The 27,025-nt window shown below is 44.2% G+C and overlaps 1 protein-coding gene across 8 annotated transcripts in view; it reads left to right on the top strand.

The window, feature by feature from the left end:
* hivep1 (HIVEP zinc finger 1) overlaps positions 1-22,424 on the top strand; it is an 85,838-nt gene extending 63,414 nt beyond the window's left edge. For all 8 annotated transcript variants that reach the window (XM_021560097.3, XM_090227808.1, XM_021560095.3 and 5 more), the window contains 6 exons: positions 6,458-12,270; positions 12,461-12,588; positions 12,728-12,903; positions 17,830-17,928; positions 19,602-20,146; positions 20,501-22,424. In XM_021560097.3, coding sequence (XP_021415772.3) covers positions 6,458-12,270; positions 12,461-12,588; positions 12,728-12,903; positions 17,830-17,928; positions 19,602-20,146; positions 20,501-21,721 — 7,982 coding nt within the window. In that variant the 3' untranslated portion in view covers positions 21,722-22,424. The remainder of the gene's footprint in view (positions 1-6,457; positions 12,271-12,460; positions 12,589-12,727; positions 12,904-17,829; positions 17,929-19,601; positions 20,147-20,500) is intronic.
* Positions 22,425-27,025: the final 4,601 nt, after the last annotated feature.

The raw sequence follows: 27,025 nt of genomic DNA on the forward strand, positions 1-27,025 counted from the left end.
AGAGGATTCGGAACTAACAATGTATTGATCGTCTAAATCCCCTCTCCAAATACACCATCGGTGATGTCACCAGGCCTGTAAATCACAGGTTAATCCCCATGGAAAGGCACTATCAATAGGTGCTACTAGGACACCATTTCAATGGCTTCTCATTTTCCTTGTCTTTCAGTCATTTTTCTCCCTTGCGTTCTAACTCATGGCCATTCCCTGCAATGTACTATGTAATCCAGAATAGTAATCTAAGATAGATAAAACATGGCTGGTGAAAAACTGCATTTCATTGCAAGTGCAAATAATTGATTTATACCTATTAATTTATAAGACCACCAAGCATAACTTAGTGTCTTTTTTAGAAAGTATTCACACCCCTTGACTTATTCCACATGTTGTGTTACAGCCTGCATTTAGCATGTATTACCTTGAGATTTTGTGTCACTGTCCTACACACAATACCCCACAATGTCAAAGTAGAACGTTTTTTTCTCAATGTTTACAACGTAATAAAAATGAAACGCTGAAATGTCTTTTGTTATGGCAAGGCTAAATAAATTCAGGAGTAAACATTTGCATAACAAGTCACATAATAAGTTGCATGGACTTTGTGCAAAAATAGTGTTTAACATGATTTTTGAATGACTACGTCATCTCTGTACCCCACACATACAATTATCGGTAAGGTCCCTCAGTCGAGCAGATTTAACACAGATTTAATCACGACCAGGGAGATTTTCCAATGCCTCGCAAAGAAGGGCACATAGGAAAGGGGGATCTAGAAAGGAAAATGGGGATACCTAGTCAGTTGTACAACTGAATGCATTCAACTGAAATGTGTCTTCCGCATTTAACCCAACGCTCTGAATCAGAAGGGTGCGGGAGGGCTGCCTTAATCGACATTCACGGCTTCGGCGCCCGGGGAACAGTGAGTTAACTACCTTGCTCAGGGGCAGAAGGACAGATTTTACTTTTTATTTTACCTTTATTTAACTAGGCAAGTCAGTTAAGAACAAATTCTTAATTACAATGACGGCCTACTCCGGCCAAACCCGGACGACGCTGGGCCAATTGTGCGCCGCCCTATGGGACTCCCAATCACGGCCGGATGTGATACAGCCTGGATACGAACCAGGTACTATAGTGATGTGTCTTGCACTGAGATGCAGTGTCTTAGACCGCTGCACCACTCAAGAGCCCAGTGAAGTTAGCATTGTGAAGTTATTAATTACACTTTGGATGGTGTATCAATACACCCAGTCACTACAGAGATACAGGTGTCCTTCCGAACTTAGTTGCCGGAGAGGAAGGAAACCACTCACGGATTTTACCATGAGGCCAATGGTGACCTTAAGTGTTTAATGGCTATGATAGGAGACAACTGAGGATGGATCAATATTTTAATTATTCCACAATACTAACCTAATTGACAGAGTGAAAAGAAGGAAGCCTGTATATAATAAACATTTTCCAAAACATGCATCCTGTTTGCAACAAGGCACTAAAGTAGTACTGCAAAACAATTGGCAAAGCAATTAACTTTTTGTCCCGAGTACAGTGTTATGTTTGGGTCAAATTCAATACAGCACATTACTGAGTACCACTCCCCATAGTTTCAAGCATAGTGGCTGGTGGCTGTATCATGTTATGGGTATGCTTTTATCATTAAGGAATGGGGAGGTTTTCAGGATAAAAAAATAAATGGAATGGAGTTAGGCAAAATCCTAGAGGAAAACCTTGTTCGGTCTACTTTCCATCCGACACTGGGTGAAGTATCCACCTTTCAGCAGGACAATAACCTAAAACACAAGGCCAAATCTACACTGGAGTTGCTTACCAAGAACACAGTGAATGTTCCTGAGTAGCCGAGTTACAGTTCTGACTTAAATGTACTTGAAAATCTATTGCAAGACCTGAAAATGGCAATGATCAACAACCAATTTGGCAGAGCTTGAAGAATTTTTAAAAGAATAATGGGCAAATGTTGCTCAATCCAGGTGTGGAAAGGTCTTAGAAACATACCCAGAATGACTCACTGCTGTAATCGCTGCCAAAGGTGATGATACAAAGTATTGACTCAGGGGTGTGAAAACTTATTTAAATCAGATATTTCTGTATTTCATTTTCAATACATTTCTGAATATTTTTTTTCTCACTTTTCCTTCTGGGGTGTTGTGTGTAGATGGGTGAGAAGAAAATATATTTAATCAATTTTGAATTCAGGCAGAAACACAGCCAAATGTGGAATACTTTCTGAAGGACTAATATCTATCCATGTCAGGGACAAATAGGAATCCTGACATAATTTTATGGGTAATGGGAGGGGAAAAATGTAAATGCCAGGAAATCATGACAGGCCTATAGGCCCTGGTCAAAAGTAACATAATATATAGGAAATAGGGTGCAATTTGGGATGCACACAGGGTACAGCTAACCTTATGTAATGGGTCACTAAAACCACACTCTTTACCCTTTTGATGCGTATGATCACATATTTGTGATCATTGTTGAGGGGTCCCTGCAGCGTACCATTGCAAATACAGTTGAAGTTAGATGTTTACATACACTTAGGTTGGAGTCATTAAAACTTGTTTTTCAACCACTCCACAAATTTCTTGTTAACAAACTATAGTTTTGGCAAGTCGGTTAGGACATCTACTTTGTGCAGGACACAATACATTTTCTAACAATTGTTTACAGACAGATTTATAATTCACTGTATCACAATTCCAGTGGGTCAGAAGTTTACATACATTAAGTTGACTGTGCCGTTCGTTATACAGCTTGGAAAATTCCAGACAATTAAGTCATGGCTTCTGATAGGCTAATTGACATAATTTGAGTCAATTGGAGGTGTACCTGTGGATGTATTTCAAGGCCTACCTTCAAACTCAGTGCCTCTTTGATTGACATCATGGGAAAATCAAAAGAAATCAGATAAGACCTCAGAAAATAAATGGTAGACCCCCACAAATCTGGTTCATCCTTGGGAGCAATTTCCAAACACTTGAAGGTACCACGTTCATCTGTACAAACAATAGCACGCAAGTATAAACACCATGGGACCACACATCCGTCATACCGCTCAGGAAGGAAACGTGTTCTGTCTCCTAGAGATGAACATACTTTGGTGCGAAAAGTGCAAATCAATCCCAGAACAACAGCAAAGGACCTTGTAAAGATGCTAGAGGAAACTGGTACAAAAAGTATTTATATCCATAGTAAAACGAGTCCTATATCGACATAACCTGAAAGGCCTCTCAGCAAGGAAGAAACCACTGCTCCAAAACCGCCGTAAAAAAAGAGAGACTATGGTTTGCAACGGCACATTGGAAGAAAGATTGTACTTTTGGAGAAATGTCCTCTGGTCTGATGAAACAAAAATATAACTGTTTGGCCAGAATGACCATTGTTATGTTTGGAGGACAAAGGGGGAGGCTTGCAAGCCAAAGAACACCATCCCAACCGTGAAGCTTGGGGGAGGCAGCATCATGTTGTGAGGGTGCTTGATACAGGAGGGACTGGTGCACTTCACAAAATAGATGGCATCGTGAGGATGGAAAATTACGTGGATATATTGAAGCAACATCTCAAGACATCAGTCAGGAAGTTAAAGCTTGGTCACAAATGGGTCCTCCAAATGGACATTGACCCCAAGCATTCTTCCAAGTTGTGGCAAAATGGCTTACGGCCAACAAAGTCAAGGTATTGGAGTGGCCATCACAAAGCCCTGACCTCAATCCCATAGAACATTTGTTGGCAGAACTGAAAAAGTGTGTGTGAGCAAACTACCTCACTTTGTTGATTACATGACCCTGTTCTCACTCTCCTCCGTTCTGACCAGGCTAAAACTTATCCAAGCCGTAATACTTACTGCATTTGATGACGCAAAATATCTTCATCGTTTGGCGACTGGGCAAGCGTCTTTAGGCTAAATGCCCAGTGGTGATAATACGTTGACAGGATGATCAAATGTAGGAACCGCTGTAGCCTAGTTTTTCCTGGGTAGAATGAATTAAATACATTTTTTTAAATGAACAAAAAGTATTTATGATGCCAGCATTTCCCTTAGCCATGGCCTGCATATGTCATATATGCTCATACCCCGCTATCACTTTGGTTTTTTCAACACTATTGTATCAAACACACCGGATTTAACACCTCAAGTTTCCCGCCTGTCACGTGTTTGCCCTCTCTGGCCTCTAGCTCACCAGGCTGCTCGTTATGGTGCACACCTGTCACTATCGTTACGCACACCTGCACGTCATCAGACTTACTTGGACTCCACTTCCCTGATTACCTTTCCTATATATGTCACTCCCTTTGGTTCCTTCCCCATTCGTCATTGTTTCTGTTTCAGTTTTATGTCTGTGCGTTGTTCGTGTTTCTGGTTTTGCATTATGTTGCATTTATTTATAACACTCACTCCCTGAACTTGCTTCCCGACCCTCAGTGCACATCGTTACACCATCTCACATGCGCAGACCCTCAGACAGGCTAATACCACAGCCTCTTTCATATATTAATTTAATATAGATCATAATAATTATTTAATTATAAACATTACTACAGATATTTGCTGCTACTGCTATAAGCAGAAAGGATAAGAGATTGAGTGGTTAAAAATAGTTTTATAAAGCCTAATATGAAGCAGAAAATGTGATCTTGATGCAATGAGGGGTGCAGAGAATAGTGGCAAAATGCAACAATCAAATTCTAGAACAGCAGCATAGATTTCTGGTACCGTGTGTACAAATAACTCTCACTGTAAGGCTTTATTAATAGTTAGAACTTAAGCGTCAATAGGTTATTTCACGATGTTTAAATGTCACTATTTTTCAACTTCATATTCATCACCTCCAGCACCACCCCAACATCAACATATGTGAAAATGGAACGTTTCTACAGTATGTTTTATAGTAAAAAAAGATAGACAATAAGTGATTCCAATGACACAATCAACCAATTAGTAAGTATTAGGCCATGCCTACTCATAGTTGCTTAAAATCACACAATGCACATGATGATGTCATTGGAAGCACTTGTTGTTTTTCCCACAAAACATAGATGTGCCATTTTTCCATATGTTGATGTTAGGGTGGTGCTGGAGATGATGAATATGAAGTTGAAAAAAAAAAAAAAAAAAAAATCTCTTTCAAGGCCAGGTTTAGGAGTTATGGGGACAGCCCGCTATTGGTCTATCTGGTTTAAACAGTAAAAGCTGTATTTGGTTAGGTAACTGACTGCACACCCACAGGATAAAAGCTGCAATTGCACTTAATTGTGTGGTAACGTAGTAATGAAATACACCTGTTGTTTCCCATTACTGTATTTGGTGTTATGTAATTATCTGGCACAATAATAATTAGCATCGGTAGCGCTGGTTCTCTCCAGGATTAAGTGCAATCAGGGATTGACTTCGTTACTCGACATGTTTCCATATACTCTAATACACATGCACTACCTATTTAATGTATGCATATGCAATGTATATACAATAACATTGCATTAGGGTACACATTTATAGGGAAGAGGTTTGCTTTATAGGTTTGCTTTTTATTAATCTATCCTCAACATCATTATGAAAGGGAAAATGTTAAGGGATGGTTTGAAAAGAAGTGGGAATGAGGAAGAGAGCGAGGGAGAGAGTGGGTTTTATTCATACTGTAATGATGCGTGGGCCTCAGTGGCTTCAGACGCACAGCTAGTGCTGCGGAGGAGAACTTCCAGAGCCCAAAATAAGAAGCCTCATCCATGAGAACGAGCGGTCAGAGACAAAAGGCAGTGAGCGGTAAAGATTGGCTGGTGTTGGTGTTGAGGATGGAGGTTTTACAGAACGGCTGCTGCCGTTAAAAATCATGATGCACAGGTAGAGTACAGCCTTTTATCTTTGGTAGAAAGACCGATGGTTAATGCAACTGGTGATGCGTTTTATTTTGTAAAATACCCTAATTGATTATCATGCTCTGAATATTTTGTGCAAGATAAAAAAATAAACTAGGAATATGCCTGCGTACAGAATTGTTTGGATGAAATTGACAGAAATTTCAGAGGAATTTGTTCATTGAGGATTATTGCATAACAAACTTCACTTCCAATTAATCCACAAAACAGAGGCTTGGTAGCACAGTTTGCAGGGTGGTTTCTTCTAACACAGGCCAAACCATATTTTTTATCTGGTTGGTGAATTCTTGGTGAATCATATCTATTCTTCTCAGTGAAGATCCTCATAGCATATCAGATCATTTTTATTTTGCATAAACTGCAGCTCAGGCTGTAGAGCATGGCGCTTGCAACTCCAAAGGGTCATGCGTTTGATTCCCGCTGGGACCACCCATACGTAAAATGAATGCACACATGACTCTAAGTCGCTTTGGATAAAAATGTCTGCTAGCATGTTGTTATTTTTATATTATAGAATATTATTTCAATATACATGCCAATTTCTCTTTTGTTTGCTTTACAGGGATCAATGAGGGTGGTCGAAGAAGTGCAGATAACATAAAGGCACTGAAGAGGAAAAAGGTTGTGGCAGAAAACCAGCTGAAGAAAATACCCAAATCTCCCGTAAAGAAGTCCTTGCAGTCCAAGACCTCCGTGGCAACACTCCAAGCTGCCTCGTCCAAGGAAGCCGCACCCTCTTGCTCCTACCCCAACAGCCCTTCTCAAAACCCTGCCAGCTCACCAAGCCAGAACCGAGATACAGAGTATGTCCAGCCTAATGCTGAATCCTCTGAGGGAGTGACATCCTCCATTGACAATGATAGGCTAAAGCAGAGGGATACGTCCTTCTCAAAGCCACAGTCTCTCGATCCCATCAGTGGTAAAGAGGAATCTGTCTCTGGTGTTGGGGAGTCTCAGCAGCTCAAGGACAGTAAGAGTGACGAAACAAGCTGTGAAGGTGACTCTCCTTACCATGCTAGCGCTCCCCTTGAAGTCTTGCTCAGGGCTATGGAATCAGACTTCAGCTCCTTGTCAGAAAAGAAAAAATCCTTTCCAGTCACAGCCATTGAAAAACCTGGCCGAACTCTTTCTGCTCAGTCTAATAGTGAAGTAAATGCTATGACAGCTATACATTTTGGACTCCAAACTCAGCCTGCGCATATGCAGAATGACTTTGTAAATAAACAAGAGACTTACACAATGCACTCCTCTACCCAGGCTGTTCCCTTGCAGACTTTGCAGCATGCTACACAGCATTTCAGCAACTGTGGGGAAAAGCCTGGCTTGCAGATGAGCTTCAGTACTGGCTCCTCCGATACCCTAACTCATTCACCTGTTCCCTCAGGCTCCAATTCCTTGCCTCGGAGCCAGCCGCCGGTGGTGCACACATGCCAGTCCCTATCGGCTAGTGTCCCTAGCACCATTCAAGTCCCTGTTACACCTGGTTACAACCCAGTCCAGATGGCCACGGTTGTGAACTTTGGGCTTGAACAGATGTGTAGCATCTCAGCAAAGGACCAGAAGCCTAAGAAGCAGGGGAAGTATGTGTGTGAATACTGCAGTCGGGCATGTGCAAAGCCCAGTGTGTTACTCAAGCACATCAGGTCTCACACAGGAGAGCGGCCCTACCCATGTGTTACTTGTGGCTTCTCATTCAAAACTAAGAGCAATTTGTACAAGCATAAGAAATCCCATGCTCACGCAATAAAACTGGGGCTTGTGGCGCGTTCCGACTCTGGAAGTGGGTCCCTCTCCGTGGAGTCTGACAAAGCACTTGGAACACATTCAGATGTGGAGGAAAGTGGGGACAGCGATGAGGAAAGTAGCACAGCAGACCTAGACCCTGACTCATCACAAAGCAGTGTTGCAGCGTTCTCTGAGAGCAGTTTGCTGAGTGCAGGCACAACACAAGGCAATCATGGGGATGCAGGGGACCCATCAGCTGTTTTCCCTCTGAGTCAGAGGGGCTATGAGTCCAAAGGGACAGCTAGCCTACCAAAAGTGGTCGTCTATCCTGTCAATGTCTCCCCTCAGCGGGCGGACAGTCCAAGAGTCACAGACTCCAGCCCTGAGCAGGCTACTGCCCAGCGGCAAAAGGACTTCCAAACGGCACATCTGAGATCCAGCATCACCGTACTGTCGTCCGTGAAAGAGGTGGATTGCACAAGCCCCTTACAGGATGCAGGAAGTGAGGATGAGGATCAGCAGTGCAGGACTCCACCAGGAGGCGGACATGGTCAGCTTCAGAGGCAGCAAGCCACAGACTTTTCTCAGCAGCAGCAGGGCAAGTGTCTGCTTAGTCCCCGCAGTTTAGGCAGCACAGACTCTGGTTACTTCTCACGTTCTGAAAGTGCAGACCAGGCCATGAGTCCCCCGAGTCCCTTTGTCAAAATAACCCCACCAACAGACATGGATGTCACCAAAAATGCACTTCCTAATCTCCCTGCAGTGGTTGCCACTGCCATGCATGTGGCTTCTGTGGAGAAGCCACGTGTTGTGCAAGGACAAATGCGTCCTCCATTAGAAACAAAAGCACTCTCTCTCGAGGAACGAATCTCAAAGTTAATATCGGACAATGAGGCAGTGGTTGACGACAAACAACTGGACAGTGTCAAACCAAGAAGGACTTCTCTTTCTAGGAGAGGTAGCATAGACTCCCCCAAGTCGTATATATTTAAAGACTCTTTTCAATTTGACCTTAAACCAATGGCGAGAAGGTCGAGTTCCAGCTCAGACATACCCAAGTCCCCCTTCACCCCCACAGAAAAATCTAAGCCAGTATTTCTTCTATCTGTACCCAATCAGTATACACCAATGGACTGTTTACCAATAACAAGAAGTAATTCTATGCCCACAACTCCAGGGCACTCGGGTCTCCCACCAAACATTGTCCAGCAACCCCACCCACTACGGATCTGTCAGTCTTTTGATGACAAAATGAGCTCCTTAAACGATGATGTGTTTTCATCTGCCCCCTCTACCCCAAATCCAGCAATACATTCTCGTACTCTTGTACGACAAGTAGCAGTGGAGGATTTCTCCACAAGTGAGGGCCTTACCTCAGTCCGTTCCATGGACGAAGGTTACCATGGGTCTAGCATCTCCACTGAGTTAATGCAAAGAAGCAGGTCTTTTGAGCATGCACAAGACCGAAACCGAAAGCCTCTGCAGAGCAAAGGCACAATGTATGAATGTGAGACCTGTCGCAATAGGTACCGAAAACTAGAAAACTTTGAAAATCACAAGAAATTCTATTGTTCAGAGCTCCATGGTCCAAAAAACAAGCCAGTATCTGTCAGAGAGACTGAGCAGGATGTTTTTCAACATGTCATGCAGCAGCCGTTAGTCCCCAGAACAGTTATTTCAGGTATAATGGACCAACAGCAATCATTTAGAAAAAGAAGGAAAATGAAGAGTGTTGGTGACGATGATGACCAATCACCAACTGACACCAATCCCCCATGCTCTGTCAGTTTTGATTCTTGCCAACTATCAACAGCCAGTTCAGGTCGGCCATTTTCTCAGCACTCTATCATGGTTGATCTACAGCCTAAAAGCAACCCACCACAAATAACTCAAAATCAGCTAGTAGCAAGAGGTACAGATGCATCAGAATCAAGACTGTCACCGATCAGAGAAACCCAGGTTAACACCTCTGGTAAAGAGAGAGGCGACCTACAGAGGCAAGGCAGCGGTACATCAGTTATCAGACACACCAACTCTTTAAGCAAGCCCAATTCCTTTGAGACCTCTGAATCTATTGACAGGACCTCTCCTGTTGATTTCATGTACAACGATGGCCATAGCACAGGAAAAACTAAGACCGATGCTACTGCCAATCTTTCATTAGAGAGCTACCATGAAAAGATGTCCATTCCTAAATGTGCCGACCAGGGGAAACAAGGGATGGAAAACCGTGTCGACAGCACTTTAGCAGCAGTGGCTGAGAGCTGTGCTGCTGTCCAGCAGTCTCGTCTGGTTCGCCAAAATAACATTCCTGAAATCCTGGTCACAGAGGAACCCGATCGGGAGCATGACGGTCAGAGCACTGAGCAAGGGGAAAAGGTTGCAGATACATTCAACTGGCCCCAGAGGAGCGAGAGCCTGTCCAAACTACCGACAGAAAAGCTTCCACCCAAGAAAAAGAGAATTCGTCTGGCTCAGATGGAACACTCCTCTGGAGAATCAAGCTTCGAGTCCTCACTGTCTCGTAGCCTCAGCAGAGACAGTAGCCTCTCAAGATGCTCCAGTATCTCAGCCTCCTTCGACCGGGATGAGCCATCCAGGTCAGAAAGCCCCTCCAGAGGAGAATTTGTGAACAAAATATCTGAGCATCAAGGGCTACCAATAGCCTTCAACACCCTGGGGGTCCCTGGCATGATAAGACGTGCTGCCTCAGAACAGATCAGTTGTACTCAACCCTCAGTGGAGATCTTGTGCGACTATCGCAGCAAGTCCTTTGACTTTGGCAGTGTCTCCCCCAGCAGGTCTCTGCCACCCAACAGGTCAATGTCACCAATGGAACTGCCAACGAGTGCTCAAGCCTTCCCGTCTGTACAGGTACCTCTCATTGAAAGGCGAAGGGGGCCCTTGGTACGCCAGATGTCTTTAAAGATTGGGCCAGAGAGTCAGCAACATGTCGGGAGGCATGCCATACCTCTCCAGAGGCTCCCCACTGTATTCTCTACATCTCAGCAGAGGCCTCAACAGACTACCAACAAGCCTCCCCTTGCCCAACCCTTTATTGTGCATTCTGGAGAAACTCTCCCTCAGAAGAATGAAAGAATGGTGCAAAGCATTAACTTGGGCAGCCAAGGTCAACTGCCTCAAATTCATGGCCTTCCACACCCTTGGCACCTAACGTCGAGGGTTCAGACATGCCAAAATATACAGCAATCTGTGGTTCATGTCGTGGTCGGCCAAGAAGATGCCCAGAACAACTCTGCTGACTCTCAAGACAAAAGCTTTGTGCCCAAATACCAACTGCAGTGTCCTGCTCTGAGACCAAGCCAAACATACTCTCTCTCTACCACACAGGGTACTCAGACAACTTTGCCAGTCTTAACAATACCTATTGCCAATCAGATGCAAAGTATTTTGAAGTCTTCAGATGTTCTCCACAATGTCTGTGTGGCACAACCGTGTTTTCAGATTGTAAGCAATAAGACACAATCAATAGTCTTGCCTGTAAGCCTACAAAATGACCCACCTTCTCAAAACCTACCAGGTGCTCTCCAATTGCCACAGATACTGATAACTCATGAGCAGATGCACCCTTCCCTCTCTGTGACCAGTAACCTGTATGTTGTAGATACTGACAGAAAGACTGTACCAGAAATGAACAAGGACAGGCTTCCAGCATCTACTAGCCTTCAAGTAAAACACGGTTTAGTTTCCAATACCCAGAACCATATTGGTGAAATTCAAAAAGCTCCCTCCCTGGGGTCCTTACACTGCACCCAGAAAATGGCAGCTGTGACCCTTTGCCCACAACAAGAGCCCATTGCCTCAAGCAAGAGAATGCTCTCCCCTGCCAACAGCTTGGATATCGCCATGGAAAAACATCAGAAGCGAGCAAAGGATGAACATGGTGCTGCATGCCTCACTGATGGCAGGTCAGTCAACTACCTGAACTCCAAGATGGCGGAGGTAACTAGGCAACGGAAGCTGATGCTAGTCCGGCAGGTGTGCACCACTGAACCAGTGGACAGTCCCATTGAAACTGAGGCCCCTCCACTGCAACACGAGAAGCCAGTAGGTGAAAAGGACGCCCAGACTCCTAAGAACTGCAAGACTATGACACCTGAAAGCACCGGAAAGGATGAACCATCTTCTGTAGTTCCCCAAGAACAACCACGCTCTGCATTAAACACCGCTCCAGGGAGTCATGTCTCCTCCTCTGTGCCAGCTAACGCCTCCCTGAAGCCTCAAGACAAGAGCGAGGAAGAGAGATGGTCTCCAGCCAAGTCTCCCATTAGGCCCTCGACTTTCCATGGACAGGTGAAATTGGCCTCATCTGTATCTGTCGTCAACACACGAGACAGCCATCGCCTGTCTTTCCCCAGCCTGAAAACTGCCACCACCTTTACTTGGTGTTACCTGATGAAGAGGAGGCCTCTGCATGTTCCCCAGACGGACCAGAAGGTCTCGGCCTACTCCACCTGGGCGGTGAGCCCCAACAACCCCAACCCACTGGGCCTGCCCACCAAAGTGGTGATGTCTCTCTTTGACTCCAAGCAGAACTCGAAAAAAATACACTACACAGAGGCCATAACGACCAGTATGAAGTCCGACATCTTGGCCTATTCAAGCAAGCTAAAAGACGTCATGCCGAAGGTAAGAACCAAATGTTAATTGCATTTTTCACATTTATTTGTAGAATTATGTGTGTTTAATTTTCCATAATTTAATCCCTTAATCCATTTAAATATATCCATAATTTCATGATAGAAATTTGTGAAGGGCATGTCACATTATCTTTTCTGTCTTGTACTTAGTTCATCTCTCAAATCAACTTACTCCCTAGGTCCTAAAGCCTCAGAAAACTGAGAATAACAGCAAAGTGCAACCTGAGAGTCAGGTGAGCAGCGAGTCAGACAAGGATTCTTCCTCATCCAAAATAGAGCCACGGAGGGTCAAAATATTTGATGGAGGGTAGGTGTCTTAACCGTAATATAAATATTTTCATTGTCCCTTCAATTTGATTAGTTATTGGATTCAGTTATTGGATTAAGGATTCAGTCATGTTGGGTGTATGCACTTATTGTTTTTCACCTTCTTGTGAACCCCGCAGATTCAAATCTAACGAGGACTATGTCTATGTGCGTGGGCGTGGTCGTGGTAAATACATCTGTGAGGAGTGTGGGATCCGCTGCAAGAAGCCCAGCATGCTGCGTAAACACATCCGCACCCACTCTGATGTACGGCCCTATCACTGCACCCACTGCAACTTCTCCTTCAAGACTAAAGGTCAGAGCTTGCCGCAGCAGTAGCGTGGTTTGGTTTCTAATAAATTAATCAATAGCTGTTATATCTGTAAACTGCTTATAAACCCTTTATAAATACAAGTTATATTATAACGTAATGTATATTTTACATAATAAACTGGGAGGTTTCTGATTGTCTGAAAGCCATGGTATATCAGACCGTATGACAAAACATCTTTTTTTTTCCTGCTCTAATGACATTGGTAACCAGTTTATAAACTGAGCAAAAACAGAAACGTGCTTACTGTCAATTGCGTTTATTTTCAGCAAACTTAAAATGTGTAAATATTTGTATGAATATAACAACATTCAATAACTGAGACATAAACTGAACAAGTTCCACAGACATATGACTAACAGAAATGGAATAATGTGTCATTGAACAAAGGGGGGGTCAAAATCAAAAGTAACTGTCCGTATCTGGTGTGGCCACCAGCTGCATTAAGTACTGCAGTGCATATCCTCTTAATTGGACTGCAAGTTCTTGCCAGTTCTTGCGGTGAGATGTTACCCCACTCTTCCACCAAGGCACCTGCAAGTTCCTGGACATTTCTGGGGTAATGGCCCTAGCCCTCAACCTCCGATCCAACAGGTCCCAGACATGCTCAATGGTTTGAGACCCGGGCTCTTCGCTGGCAGAACACTGATATTCTTGTCTTGCAGGAAATCACGCACAGAACAAGCAGTATGGCTGGTGGTATTGTCATGCTGGAGGGTCATGTCAGGATGAGCCTGCAAGAAGGGTACCACATGGGGGAGGAGGGATGCCTTCCCTGTAACGCAGCATTGTAACACAGCATTGAGATTGCCTGCAATGACAACAAGCTCAGTCCGATGATGCTGTGACACACTGCCCCAGACAATGACGGACCCTCGACCTCTAAATCGATCCCGCTCCAGAGTACAGGCCTCGGTGTAACGCTCATTCCTTCAACGATAAACATAAATCCGACCATCACCCCTGGTGAGACAAAACCGCGACTCGTCAGTGAAGAGCACTTTAAGCCAGTCCTGTCTGGTCCAGCGACGGTGGGTTTGTGCCCATATGCGACGTTGCTGCCGGTGATGTCTGGTAAGGACCTGCCTTACAACATGCCTACAAGCCCTCAGTCCAGCCTCTCTCAGCCTATTGCGGACAGTCTGAGCACTGATGGAGCGATTGTGTGTTCCTGATATAACTCGGGCAGTTATTGTTGCCATTCTGTACCTGTCCTGCAGGTGTGATGTTAGGATGTACTGATCCTGTGTAGGTGTTGTTACACGTGGTCTGCCACTGCGAGGACGATCAGCTCTCCGTCCTGTCTCCCTGTAGCACTGTCTTAGGCGTCTCACAGTACTGACATTGCAATTTATAGCCCTGCCACATCTGCAGTTCTCATGCCTCCTTGCAGCATGTCTAAGGCACATTCACGCAGATGAGCAGGAACACTGGGCATCTTTCTTTTGGTGTTTTTCAGAGTCCGTAGAAAGGCCTCTTTAGTGTCCTAAGTTTTCATAACTGTGACCTTAATTGCTTACCGTCTGTAAGCTGTTAGTGTCTTAACGACCGTTGCACATGTGCATGTTCATTAATTGTTTATGGTTCATTGAACAAACATCAGAAACAATGTTTAAACCCTTTACAATGAAGATCTGTGAAGTTATTTGGATTTTTTATGAATTAATAGCAGTAAGGCAGTAAGGCTCCTCAGGGGTTTGTGATACATGGCCAATGCACCACGGCTAAGGACTGTGTCCAGGCACGCCGAGTTGGCTCGTGCTTAAAAACAGCCCTTAGCCGTGGTGTATTGGCCATATACCACAACCCCACAGGCCTTATTGCTTAATTATACCAGTAGCATGGTTTGGTTTATAATAAATTAATCAACGTGTTATTGCTGTTATTAATTATCTATAAGCATTTAATAAATTATAATCCTAACAATTCATAATAATAATAACTGTAAACTCATCTTTTTTTTTACAATGTGTATTATTTATAAACCATTTATAATGTGTAACATTATGTCAAGTGTTTCCATTATTTGTAACTCAAGATGTTACATTTTTATTTGATCATCAAAAAAAATTCAGAACTCACTTACGCCTGCTATACATAAAAGGGTTTTATCTTAATATGTAAGGTACACCTTATATACCGTTGGTTTACAATAAATTAACCAATGGGTTACAGGTGTTTATTACAGATTTATAAATCAGTAATATCTTAAAACGAATTATTATAAGGTACGTATAATATATATCGTAATGTGTTAACATTATTTGTAACTCAAGATAGCTATTTGCTTATCTACAGGTCTGGGATCAATTCAAATTGAAGGCAGTCAGTAATTTAATATTCAAAAATTGAAAAACTTTTCCAATAAATATCTTATACTCCTTAGTTTATTGAGAAGTCATTGATGCTGTTTTTCATTTTGTATTTTTGTATTAAAAGTGACACTACCGGTCAAACATTTTCAGACACCTACTCATTCAAAGGTTTTTCTTTATTTTTACTATTTTCTACATTGTAGAATAATAGTGAAGACATCAAAACTATGAAATAACACTTATGGAATCATGTAGTAACTAAAAAGTGTTAAACAAATCAAAATATATTTTATATTTGAGATTCTTCAAATATCCACCCGTTGCCTTGATGACAGCTATGCACACTCTAGGCATTCTCTCAACCAGCTTCATGAGGTAATCACCTGGAATTCATTTCAATTAACAGGTGTGCCTTGTTAATTTGTGGAATTTATTTCCTTCTTAATGCGTTTGACCCAATCAGTTGTGTTGTGACAAGGTAGGGGGGTATACGGAAGAAAGCCCAATTTGGTAGAAGACCAAGTCCATATTATGGCAAGAACAGCTTAAATAAGCAAAGAGAAATGACAGTCCATCATTACTTTAAGACATGAAGGTCAGTCAATCCAGGAACATTTCAAGAACTTTGAAGTTTCTTCAAGTGCCGTCTCAAAAACCATCAAGCGCTGTGATGAAACTGGCTCTCATGAGGACGGCCACAGGAATGGAAGACCCAGAGTTACTTCTGCTGCAGAGGACAAGAGTTAACTGCACCTAGAACTCCAAGATGGCGTTAACTGCACCTCAGATTGCATCCCAAATAAATGCTTCAGAGTTCAAGTAACAGACACATGTCAACATCAACTGTTCAGAGGAGACTGTGTGAATCAGACCTTCATGGTTGAATTACTGCAAAGAAACCGCTACTAAAGGACACCAAAAAGAAGATGAGAATTGCTTGGGCCAAGAAAAACGAGCATTGGACCGGTGTCCTTTGGTCTGGAGTCCAAATTGGCGATTTTTGGTTCCAACTGCCGTGTCTTTGTGAGACGCGGTGTGGGTGAACAGATGTGTGTATTTCCCACCATAAATCCTGGAGGAGGAGGTGTTATGGTGTGGGGGTGCTTTGCTGGTGACACTGTCTGTGATTTATTTAGAATTCAAGGCACAGTTAACCAGCATGGCTACCACAGCATTCTGCAGCGATATGCCATCCCATCTGGTTTGGGCTTAGTTCCACTATCATTTGTTTTTCAACAGGACAATGACCCAACACAACTCCAGGCTGTGTAAGGGCTATTTTACCAAGAAGGAGAGTGGTGGAGTGCTGCATCAGATGACCTTGCCTCCACAATCACCCAACCTCAACCAAATTGAGATGGTTTGGGATGAGTCGGACCGCAGAGTGGAGGAAAAGCAGCCAACAAGAGTTCAGTATATGTGGGAACTCCAAGACTGTTGGAAAAGCATTCCAGGTGAATCTGGTTGAGAGAATGCCAAGAGAGCATTCTGTCATCAAGGCAAAGGGTGGCTATTTGAAGAAACTCAAATATATAAAATGTATTTTGATTTGTTTAACACATTTTTGGTTACTACATGATTCCATATTTGTTATTTTGTGGTTTTGATGACTTCACTATTATTCTACAATGTAGAAAATAGTACAAATAAAGAAAACACGTTGAACGAGTAGTACTTCTAAATCTTTGGACCCGTAGTGTACTTCCTGAATAGACTGCTTTCAATCTGAATTAACTCCAGCCCTGTAGATAAGCAAATAGCTATCTTGAGTTACAAATAATGCCTAGCAGTAGCTGCTGGCTGTGACAGGCTTTGGTGTCATAAGGGATGTGCACAGAAAACAGTCATATTGTCATATTTCTTTGGGCAAGAAAACAAGAATTGTGAGGCCAATAACATAATGTTCAATCAAATGACAGGATAACAAATCTTAAATGACATGTGTGGGCAGACATGAATTGCCTGCCAGATATTGCATTTAATTCCTTTGTTTCTACTTTTTAAGGCCCTTTTTACTTTCAATAGCACATAACTGAGTTTCGCTCTAATCTTTTTCCTGTTAGAAGCCTTGATGGTTTTGAAGACTTTGTCTCTCTCTCTGTCTTCTAAAAGAGGCAGGATGATTCACCATTCTCGAACCTGTCTACCCACGCGGCACTGCAGAACAGTACTCGGTGTCAGAGCATCATCCCACGTTCCTTTAAAAACATTTATTTATCAATTACTCACCCATTACATGCAGCCTGCCTAGAGATGGTGGCACAATCTAAAATGGCACCCTATTCCCTATGTAGTGCACCAGTTTTGACCAGACCCTATCGGCCCTCGTTAAAAGTGGTGCACTATGTAGGGAATAGGCTGTCATTTGGGGCACATGTCAGTGCTCTCAGACTTACGTAAGCTCCTCCTGTGGTGTGTAAGCTTGTCCCACCTTAACAAACTTGTGGCCTTCTTTCTCAAAAAAATAAATTATGTGGTTATGATGTGATGTTTGGTTTTTATTTCAGAATGGTCCTCCACTTGTAAAGAGCACCTCATTTTTATATTGCTGCTATGCATTGATGTTTCCATTTAAAACTTAAATCTCCTCTTACAGGGAATCTGACCAAGCATATGAAGTCCAAGGCTCACAGTAAGAAGTGCATGGAGATGGGGGTGTCTGCAGGCCTCGAGGACCATGATACAGAGGACTCAGGTACTTCACGTTTCAGCATCGACCCGCTGTCGTAGGGCCCCTATGTGCTGGCTATTTTAAAAATGAATTCACCACAGATCTGTAATACACACAGGCAATGATGGGCAAAAATGTTAGAATATATTTACAAAATACCATAAATATTAATGTATCAAAATAAACTACATCATACTTTAATTAAAATACATGTATTTTGCATTTTAAAATACAGAAATACATTTGCAATTAGGCGGCCCGAACATCAACAACATTCGCTGTAATGGTTACAGAACTGTTTTACTTGCTATGACTGTGATATGTTGTTGTTCATCTACCTTAGTTGAATGGACTGACTATAAGTCACTCTGGATAAGAGTGTCTGCTAAATGACCAAAATGTACATGTGAAAATGAACATACAAAAATGAACTGCAAAGCACACTGGGTATTATTATTGGCCTTGTTTTGGGGCAGAGCTCATTAGAATAATACTCAGAATGCTTTGCAATTGTATATTTTTACATATACATTTATATTTAGTTCATTTAGCAGACATTCTTATCACGCCATAGTGTCATCAGACTTCTGATAACAATGCAGGGTGAAAGGGGGTCACAATATGGTGAACCGCTATAAAAAATAGTGTAGAAAAGTATTTTGTATTTTGAAAATACAAATTACAGCTCCCAAATGATCTTGTTACAAAATAAATTGGAGTGTAGTTCAGCCCATTGTAATATAAATGACAAAATACTAAATAGTACTTTAAATATATATTTTAAATACATGTAACATAAATTCTGCCCATCTCTGAACACAGGTGTACTGACGTATGTGATAGGATAGCTGTTATAAAGTCAGTTCATCACAGGTTTGAAAGAGAGCATCAACCAACAGGAATTAACGTATTCCTCTTAGTTCAAAGGGATAGTACAGATTTGTAGTAATATTTGTGTTTTTTCACTTTCAGTATCAGAACTCTTAATCCACACAGATCCCATAGCTAAACTGGGGTGCACTAGCATTCAGATTGAAGCCTGTGTTTATAACACAAAATGGGAATTTGATTTGGAAGGTTTACACCAATCTCATATGGATTCTAACAACAGAATCACCCTTTCCTTTAGTTCCCGAAAGTGACTTCACACAGCTATGAAATGCCGATTCCCTGTCTGCGTAGTGTAGCCATGCCAATCAATAGCCATGATGCCACTGCTAGGTTTCTAATTAGACATTCTAAATGTAGCTTCTTTATCAGTTAACTGGGAGTACACGTGGGCGGCGTGCACAGGCAGTGTTTAGAAGGGAAATTGCTGCGTCTAATTTTAGAAAGAGAGAGGGAGAGGCAGAGGCTAAAAGGCTTTCTATGGTCCCAGGCCGATAGGATATTTGTTTTTCTCCTTCTGTCTCCTTCAATGCTAGGTTGCATCCCAAATGGCACCCTATTCCCTATATAGTGCTATACTTTTGACCAGGGACCTATACCCTTTTGGATGCACTCATTGTGCACTCATTGTGTACTCAATCTTAATGCTATTCATTGCCAAGTTTTCTTACTTTAGGAGTGGGATATAGAAGCAGTGCCAGATATAGGATTTCCAAGGCCCCCATATGACTGTGTCAATGTTGGTTAATAGTTGAACATATTGACACTGCTGTCTCGTATACTAAGTGCCCTCTATCTCTCTACCCCAGGAGACCATAGCCAGGTTGGCAGTACAGACCGCCCAGATTCAGACGGAGAAGACTCGGAGGGCGCTGACGATGACAACGATGATGACAATGAAGAAGAGGAAGAGGACAGCCAGGCTGAGTCGGGCCTGTCCACCAACCCCTCGGTCTCGGCCAGCCCCCAGCACATACCCTCCTCCCTCCAGGCTGAGCTCCCTCCCAGCTCCCTCCTGGCTCAGATGTCCATCCACCACCACCACCCAGCTCCCCTGTCCCTCCCCCAGCTCCCCGCATCCGACTCCCACACCCACCACACCCACCACGCCTCAGACACAGAGTCCGTGCCCATGCTGAGCCCCGTCTCCCTGGTCAAGCAGATGTCAATCTCCGGAGGGTGCTCAAGCCCTGGCCCCCTACCCTACTCCCCACCCCCCCACACCTCCGACACTGAGTCGGTGCACATGATGAGCCCTGTCTCGCCGTGCAGGCAGATGTCCATCGACTACCCCGATGTTGACGTGCCCCCTAGTCCCCCCGTACCAGGCAAGGGCTGCTTCAAGCTCGGCCAGGTGAGACCCACCATGTTTTCCTCATCCCATCCTCTCTCTCTCCATCCCTCCCTCCATCCCTCTGTCCCTGTCTCTCTGCACTTTCATACCCAAACTCTTTTCCTTTGAATCCCGCATGTGAGACACTTCAGCAAAGTTGCTCTGAATGCTTGAAAAGGTGAATACATTTCTGATGGGCAGCTTGTTAGAAGGCTTGTTTTCTAGTAACAGATGATCTTCTCATGTCTTCACTGAGTTTTTCCTGTGAAAAGATATGGGGAGTATTTTCAGTGTTTGTCCTGTTTCCAGTGATAAGACATGTAGAGTATGTAAAGGTCATAATTACTCATTTTATAAATGTTTGCTGTTTCCCAGGATGACTCTTTGGCTCCTCCCACCCTACCAACGAGTGAGCCAGGTGTCCCTTTCGGGACAGACGTCAGCACTCAGACCGCCTCTTTCACCCCCCAGACTTCCTCCTACAGCCCCTGGCACTTTCCCTCCCAGGGCCCGACCCAAGGATCAGGGGCCACACAGGGGGGACACATGCACCTCTTCAGTCACCTGCCTCTGCACTCCCAGCAGCCCTCTTGCTCTTCCTACAGCATGGTCCCCGTGGGGGGCATCCAGCTGGTGCCAGCTGGCCTGCCAGCCTACTCCACCTTCGTGCCCATCCAGGCTGGCACTGTCCAGCTCACCATCCCTGCAGTGAGTGTCATCCACCGGAATACCAGTCCACTCCCGTTCCCCAAATTCTCTAACTCCCCCCAGCCTGAGGGCTCTGCCTTGACCCCCACCAACCAGCCCCTGGTGGTTCAGGAGCCCATCAGCAGTATCATGCCCTGCTTCCCCCTTGGGCAGGTCACCGGACTTCAGGCCCTTGGGGCCTCCCAGCAGACGCTGCAGTCCATGGGTCTGGAGACCCTCAACGTCATGGGACTGACCAGCTCAGGAGGCCTGACCTCCACTCAGCTGCTGTCCCAGCACGGCCTGACGCTCAACGCCACCATGGGCCTGCAGGCCCTGACTGCCAGCCCCAGCTCCCAGAGCAGCACGGGCCCCCACCATCACCACACCCACCACACACCCATCCCCGGCCTGCAGATCCTCAACATTGCCCTGCCCGCACTCATCCCCTCGCTCAGCCCTCTCTCCGCCCTCAGTCCCCTCCCTGGACCCTCTGAGAGGAAGGGCAGCCCTGAGGCCCAAGGGGCCACCCGACTCTCCTCTCAGACTGAACTAGGACCCTTGGTCAGCTGTCCATCTGCTGCATCATCCCTTCCCACTGCCACCATGAGAGGAAGTCCCGCCCAGGAAATGACATCATCGGGCAGCAGACCCAGCAGCTCTGGGCACAGGAGCTCCGGAGGCTCTGATCACACGCAGACTCCCGGGAAGGAAGGGAGGGTTATAACATCTCTACCACAACCCTCCCCGGCTCCAGCTGCTGAGGGGGTTGTTGAGCGGGCAGGGGGAGCCAGTGAGCCTGTCATGCCTCGGAGGCAGTCGATGCTGTCACGGCAGCAGGTGACGGAAGACTTTATCGATGACTCAGCATCAAGCGATGACGAGGACCGACTGGTCATCGCCACCTGAAACCCCCAGTCGAATAGCCTGGTCAAATCAAACCGAATGCTGAGCTTACAATGGTGATCGCAGCATTCAATCTGGGTTACCAGGCTACCTATCGAAAAGCTCTTTCTTTGTTCTCTTTTTGTAATGCTTGTCACTTTCTAAGACTGAAAACACTTCAGGGTGGGTTTGTTACTCTGCAAATCACCTTTCAAAGCACAGTTTCTGACATTCATATTGTATGTGCAATCATAAATGATAATTATTATTATGATGATGATGATAATGATGACCAATCGTTTTTCTTTTTAAAAAATTTGTCAGCTCCAGACAATATCTTTTTGTACATGTTGTATAGACAATTGTGCCTTTTTGGAGTTACTTGTTTTAGGAACCTGTAAATAATACCTTAAAAATTCAGCAATGGCTTGTGTTTATTTCGATGACATGGAAGTGAAAATAGAGGATAACAATTTTATTTTGGAAGGTTTTATGTCAATCGTAAATTTCTGGAAAAAATAAATGTGTTGTACTGGTATATGTACATTTCTATGAATTTGGGGCATTGTTTCTGTGTACAGATGTTGTGTTCAACTATTTATTATATTCCATTTAGTGCCCATGATTATTCATAAATCCATAGGTATGTGTAATATGGTAGCTTTACATTGCGGTATCAATATTATTATCAACTGTATCAGTAAAACCTTGTTTACAAATGTACAAATGGTATTCAAGTTTTTTGTCTCAGATGCACCTAAGTTTTCACATTTAATAAAATGTCATACTGTTTAGAAGATGGACTAGAGTTCTGGACCACATATGACAAAAGCCTTTTTCTTGATCTTATGTACAACATTTTATCTCACATGCAGCAAAAGTTCACGGATTAAAAACAAAAACATGAGCTTTTTCAACGCCACGGTTCCCCAATGCTCTACATCATTTCACAATCAGCCTTATAGTGGATTTCATATTCCGTGGGAAAGAGCCATTTTCATCAGGAATGCTCTCGGAGGGCACTGACCAAACAAATGCAATCAGACCTCTATCACACTAGACCAGAGAGAGAGTGAACATCAGTGAGGAAGAGAACGTATTGCTCATCTCAAGAGTTTTTACAGTAAGACTCCTCATTACTCTAGTTAAACTGTGTATTCGTCCCAAATGGCACCCTATTCCCTACATAGTGCACTACTTTTGACCAGAGCCCTGTTGACCCGATGTAGAGAATAGGGTGCCGTTTGGGATGTAGATGGTGACTTATCTGCCTATCAGGGTTTGAGAGAGAGAGAGAGTCTGCCTCTGTTATTCAGTTAGTTAGTAGTTGTTGGGGCCTGAGGTGGATCCTGGGATGAGGCAACAGAGACGCCTAGAGGGCAATAGCCCTTCCTGTTAGAGCCGTGGGTGTAGTGTAGTGGAGCGGGTGGGAAGAATGTTGCCAAGTTAGAATACCCACCAAATCAGAGACATGGAGAGAGTGAGGGTTATCCGTAGCCTTTTTACTTTCAGAGCCTACCTTGTTTGTGCAACCCCAAAGCAGCTTCATGGTCTGTTATGCTAGGTCTACTCCAAAGCCCTTTGAGATGGCGCCTATAATAAGGCTGAAAGAAGCTGCTTTATAGGGCTCTTATGAATAGGAAACTGAGGCTCTGCTCCCTGCATCATAGCCTGATGTCCTGGCTGGAAAGGAGCCAGACAGGCTGTCCTGTCCTGTAGCCATTAGCACAAGCTGTTCCTTGGCCAATGGAAACTGTCTAACACCAGGCCCTTGATTAGGCCCGTCAGAACTGTTTGACTCAGAATGTTTTACTTTTAAGTTTTTCCACATTGCACCGCTTTGTACCCCCGTCACTTTCCATCATTAGTAAATGTGTAGCTCGATCCCCCATCAAATAGTTTACAACAGTCAAATTTGCTACCAAAGCCTTCCATAGGGCTGTTCAAATTGGGATTAAATGTAGCTCAGGTGGTAGAGCATGGATCTTGCAATGCAAGGATAGTGGGTTCAATTCCCAGGAGCAGACATAGGCAAAAAAATGTATGCATGCATGACTAAGTTGCTTTGCATAAATGCACCGACTAAATGGCATAGATGGTGATTATGTTTTTATTTTTATTTTATTTCACCTTTATTTAACCCGGTAGGCTAGTTGAGACCAAGTTCTCATTTGCAACTGCGACCTGGCCAAGATAAAGCATAGCAGTGTGAACAGACAACACAGTGTTACACATGGAAAAAACAATTAACAAGTCAATAATACAGTAGAAAAAAGGAGAGTCTATATACATTGTGTGCAAAAGGCATGAGGAGGTAGGCGAATAATTACAATTTTGCAGATTAACACTGGAGTGATAAATGATCAGATGGTCATGTACGGGTAGAGATATTGGTGTGCAAAAGAGCAGAAAAGAAAATAAATAAAAACAGTATGGGGATGAGGTAGGTAAAAATGGGTGGGCTATTTACCGATAGACTATGTACAGCTGCAGCGATCGGTTAGCTGCTCAGATAGCAGATGTTTGAAGTTGGTGAGGGAGATAATTCAATTCGTTTCGTTCCAGTCACAGGCAGCAGAGAACTGGAACGAAAGGCGGCCAAATGAGGTATTGGCTTTAGGGATGATCAGTGAGATACACCTGCTGGAGCGCGTGTTACGGGTGGGTGTTGCCATCGTGACCAGTGAACTGAGATAAGGCGGAGCTTTACCTAGCATGGACTTGTAGATGACCTGGAGCCAGTGGGTCTGGCGACGAATATGTAGCGAGGGCCAGCCGACTAGAGCATACAAGTCGCAGTGGTGGGTGGTATAAGGTGCTTTAGTGACAAAACGGATGGCACTGTGATAAACTGCATCCAGTTTGCTGAGTAGAGTGTTGGAAGCAATTTTGTAGATGACATCGCCGAAGTCGAGGATCGGTAGGATAGTCAGTTTTACTAGGGTAAGTTTGGCGGCGTGAGTGAAGGAGGCTTTGTTGCGGAATAGAAAGCCGACTCTAGATTTGATTTTCGATTGGAGATGTTTGATATGAGTCTGGAAGGAGAGTTTACAGTCTAGCCAGACACCTAGGTACTTATAGGTCACATATTCAAGGTCGGAACCATCCAGCGTGATGATGCTAGTCAGGCGTGCGGGTGCAGGCAGCGAACGGTTGAAAAGCATGCATTTGGTTTTACTAGCGTTTAAGAGCAGTTGGAGGCCACGGAAGGAGTGTTGTATGGCATTGAAGCTCGTTTGGAGGTTAGATAGCACAGTGTCCAAGGACGGGCCGGAAGTATATAGAATGGTGTCATCTGCGTAGAGGTGGATCAGGGAATCGCCCGCAGCAAGAGCAACATCATTGATATATACAGAGAAAAGAGTCGTCCCGAGAATTTAACCCTGTGGCACCCCCATAGAGACTGCCAGAGGACCGGACAGCATGCCCTCCGATTTGACACACTGAACTCTGTCTGCAAAGTAGTTGGTGAACCAGGCAAGGCAGTCATCAGAAAAACCGAGGCTACTGAGTCTGCCGATAAGAATATGGTGATTGACAGAGTCGAAAGCCTTGGCAAGGTCGATGAAGATGGCTGCACAGTACTGTCTTTTATCGATGGCGGTTATGATATCGTTTAGTACCTTGAGCGTGGCTGAGGTGCACCCGTGACCGGCTCGGAAACCAGATTGCACAGCGGAGAAGGTACGGTGGGATTTGAGATGGTCAGTGACCTGTTTGTTGACTTGGCTTTTGAAGACCTTAGATAGGCAGGGCAGGATGGATATAGGTCTGTAACAGTTTGGGTCCAGGGTGTCTCCCCCTTTGAAGAGGAACAGGCTGGTAATAGGGGTTGCGACAATGGCGGCGGATAGTTTCAGAAATAGAGGGTCCAGATTGTCAAGCCCAGCTGATTTGTACGGGTCCAGGTTTTGCAGCTCTTTCAGAACATCTGCTATCTGGATTTGGGTAAAGGAGAGCCTGGAGAGGCTTGGGCGAGTAGCTGCGGGGGGGGCGGAGCTGTTGGCCGAGGTTGGAGTAGCCAGGCGGAAGGCATGGCCAGCCGTTGAGAAACGCTTGTTGAAGTTTTCGATAATCATGGATTTATCGGTGGTGACCGTGTTACCTAGCCTCAGTGCAGTGGGCAGCTGGGAGGAGGTGCTCTTGTTCTCCATGGACTTCACAGTGTCCCAGAACTTTTTGGAGTTGGAGCTACATACAGTGCCTTGCGAAAGTATTCGGCCCCCTTGAACTTTGCGACCTTTTGCCACATTTCAGGCTTCAACCATAAAGATATAAAACTGTATTTTTTTGTGAAGAATCAACAACAAGTGGGACACAATCATGAAGTGGAACGACATTTATTGGATATTTAAAACTTTTTTAACAAATCAAAAACTGAAAAATTGGGCGTGCAAAATTATTCAGCCCCTTTACTTTCAGTGCAGTAAACTCTCTCCAGAAGTTCAGTGAGGATCTCTGAATGATCCAATGTTGACCTAAATGACTAATGATGATAAATACAATCCACCTGTGTGTAATCAAGTCTCCGTATAAATGCACCTGCACTGTGATAGTCTCAGAGGTCCGTTAAAAGCGCAGAGAGCATCATGAAGAACAAGGAACACAACAGGCAGGTCCGAGATACTGCTGTGAAGAAGTTTAAAGCCGGATTTGGATACAAAAATATTTCCCAAGCTTTAAACATCCCAAGGAGCACTGTGCAAGCGATAATATTGAATGGAAGGAGTATCAGACCACTGCAAATCTACCAAGACCTGGCCGTCCCTCTAAACTTTCAGCTCATACAAGGAGAAGACTGATCAGAGATGCAGCCAAGAGGCCCATGATCACTCTGGATTAACTGCAGAGATCTACAGCTGAGGTGGGAGACTCTGTCCATAGGACAACAATCAGTCGTATATTGCACAAATCTGGCCTTTATGGAAGAGTGGCAAGAAGAAAGCCATTTCTTAAAGATATCCATAAAAAGTGTTGTTTAAAGTTTGCCACAAGCCACTTGGGAGACACACCAAACATGTGGAAGAAGGTGCTCTGGTCAGATGAAACCAAAATGTAACTTTTTGGCAACAATGCAAAACGTTATGTTTGGCGTAAAAGCAACACAGCCCATCACCCTGAACACACCATCCCCACTGTCAAACATGGTGGTGGCAGCATCATGGTTTGGGCCTGCTTTTCTTCAGCAGGGACAGGGAAGATGGTTAAAATTGATGGAAAGATGGATGGAGCCAAATACAGGACCATTCTGGAAGAAAACCTGATGGAGTCTGCAAAAGACCTGAGACTGGGACGGAGATTTGTCTTCCAACAAGACAATGATCAAAA

This window comes from Oncorhynchus mykiss, chromosome 30, assembly GCF_057628025.1.
Source record: "Oncorhynchus mykiss isolate SJ-2025 chromosome 30, ASM5762802v1, whole genome shotgun sequence".
NCBI lineage: Eukaryota > Metazoa > Chordata > Actinopteri > Salmoniformes > Salmonidae > Oncorhynchus > Oncorhynchus mykiss.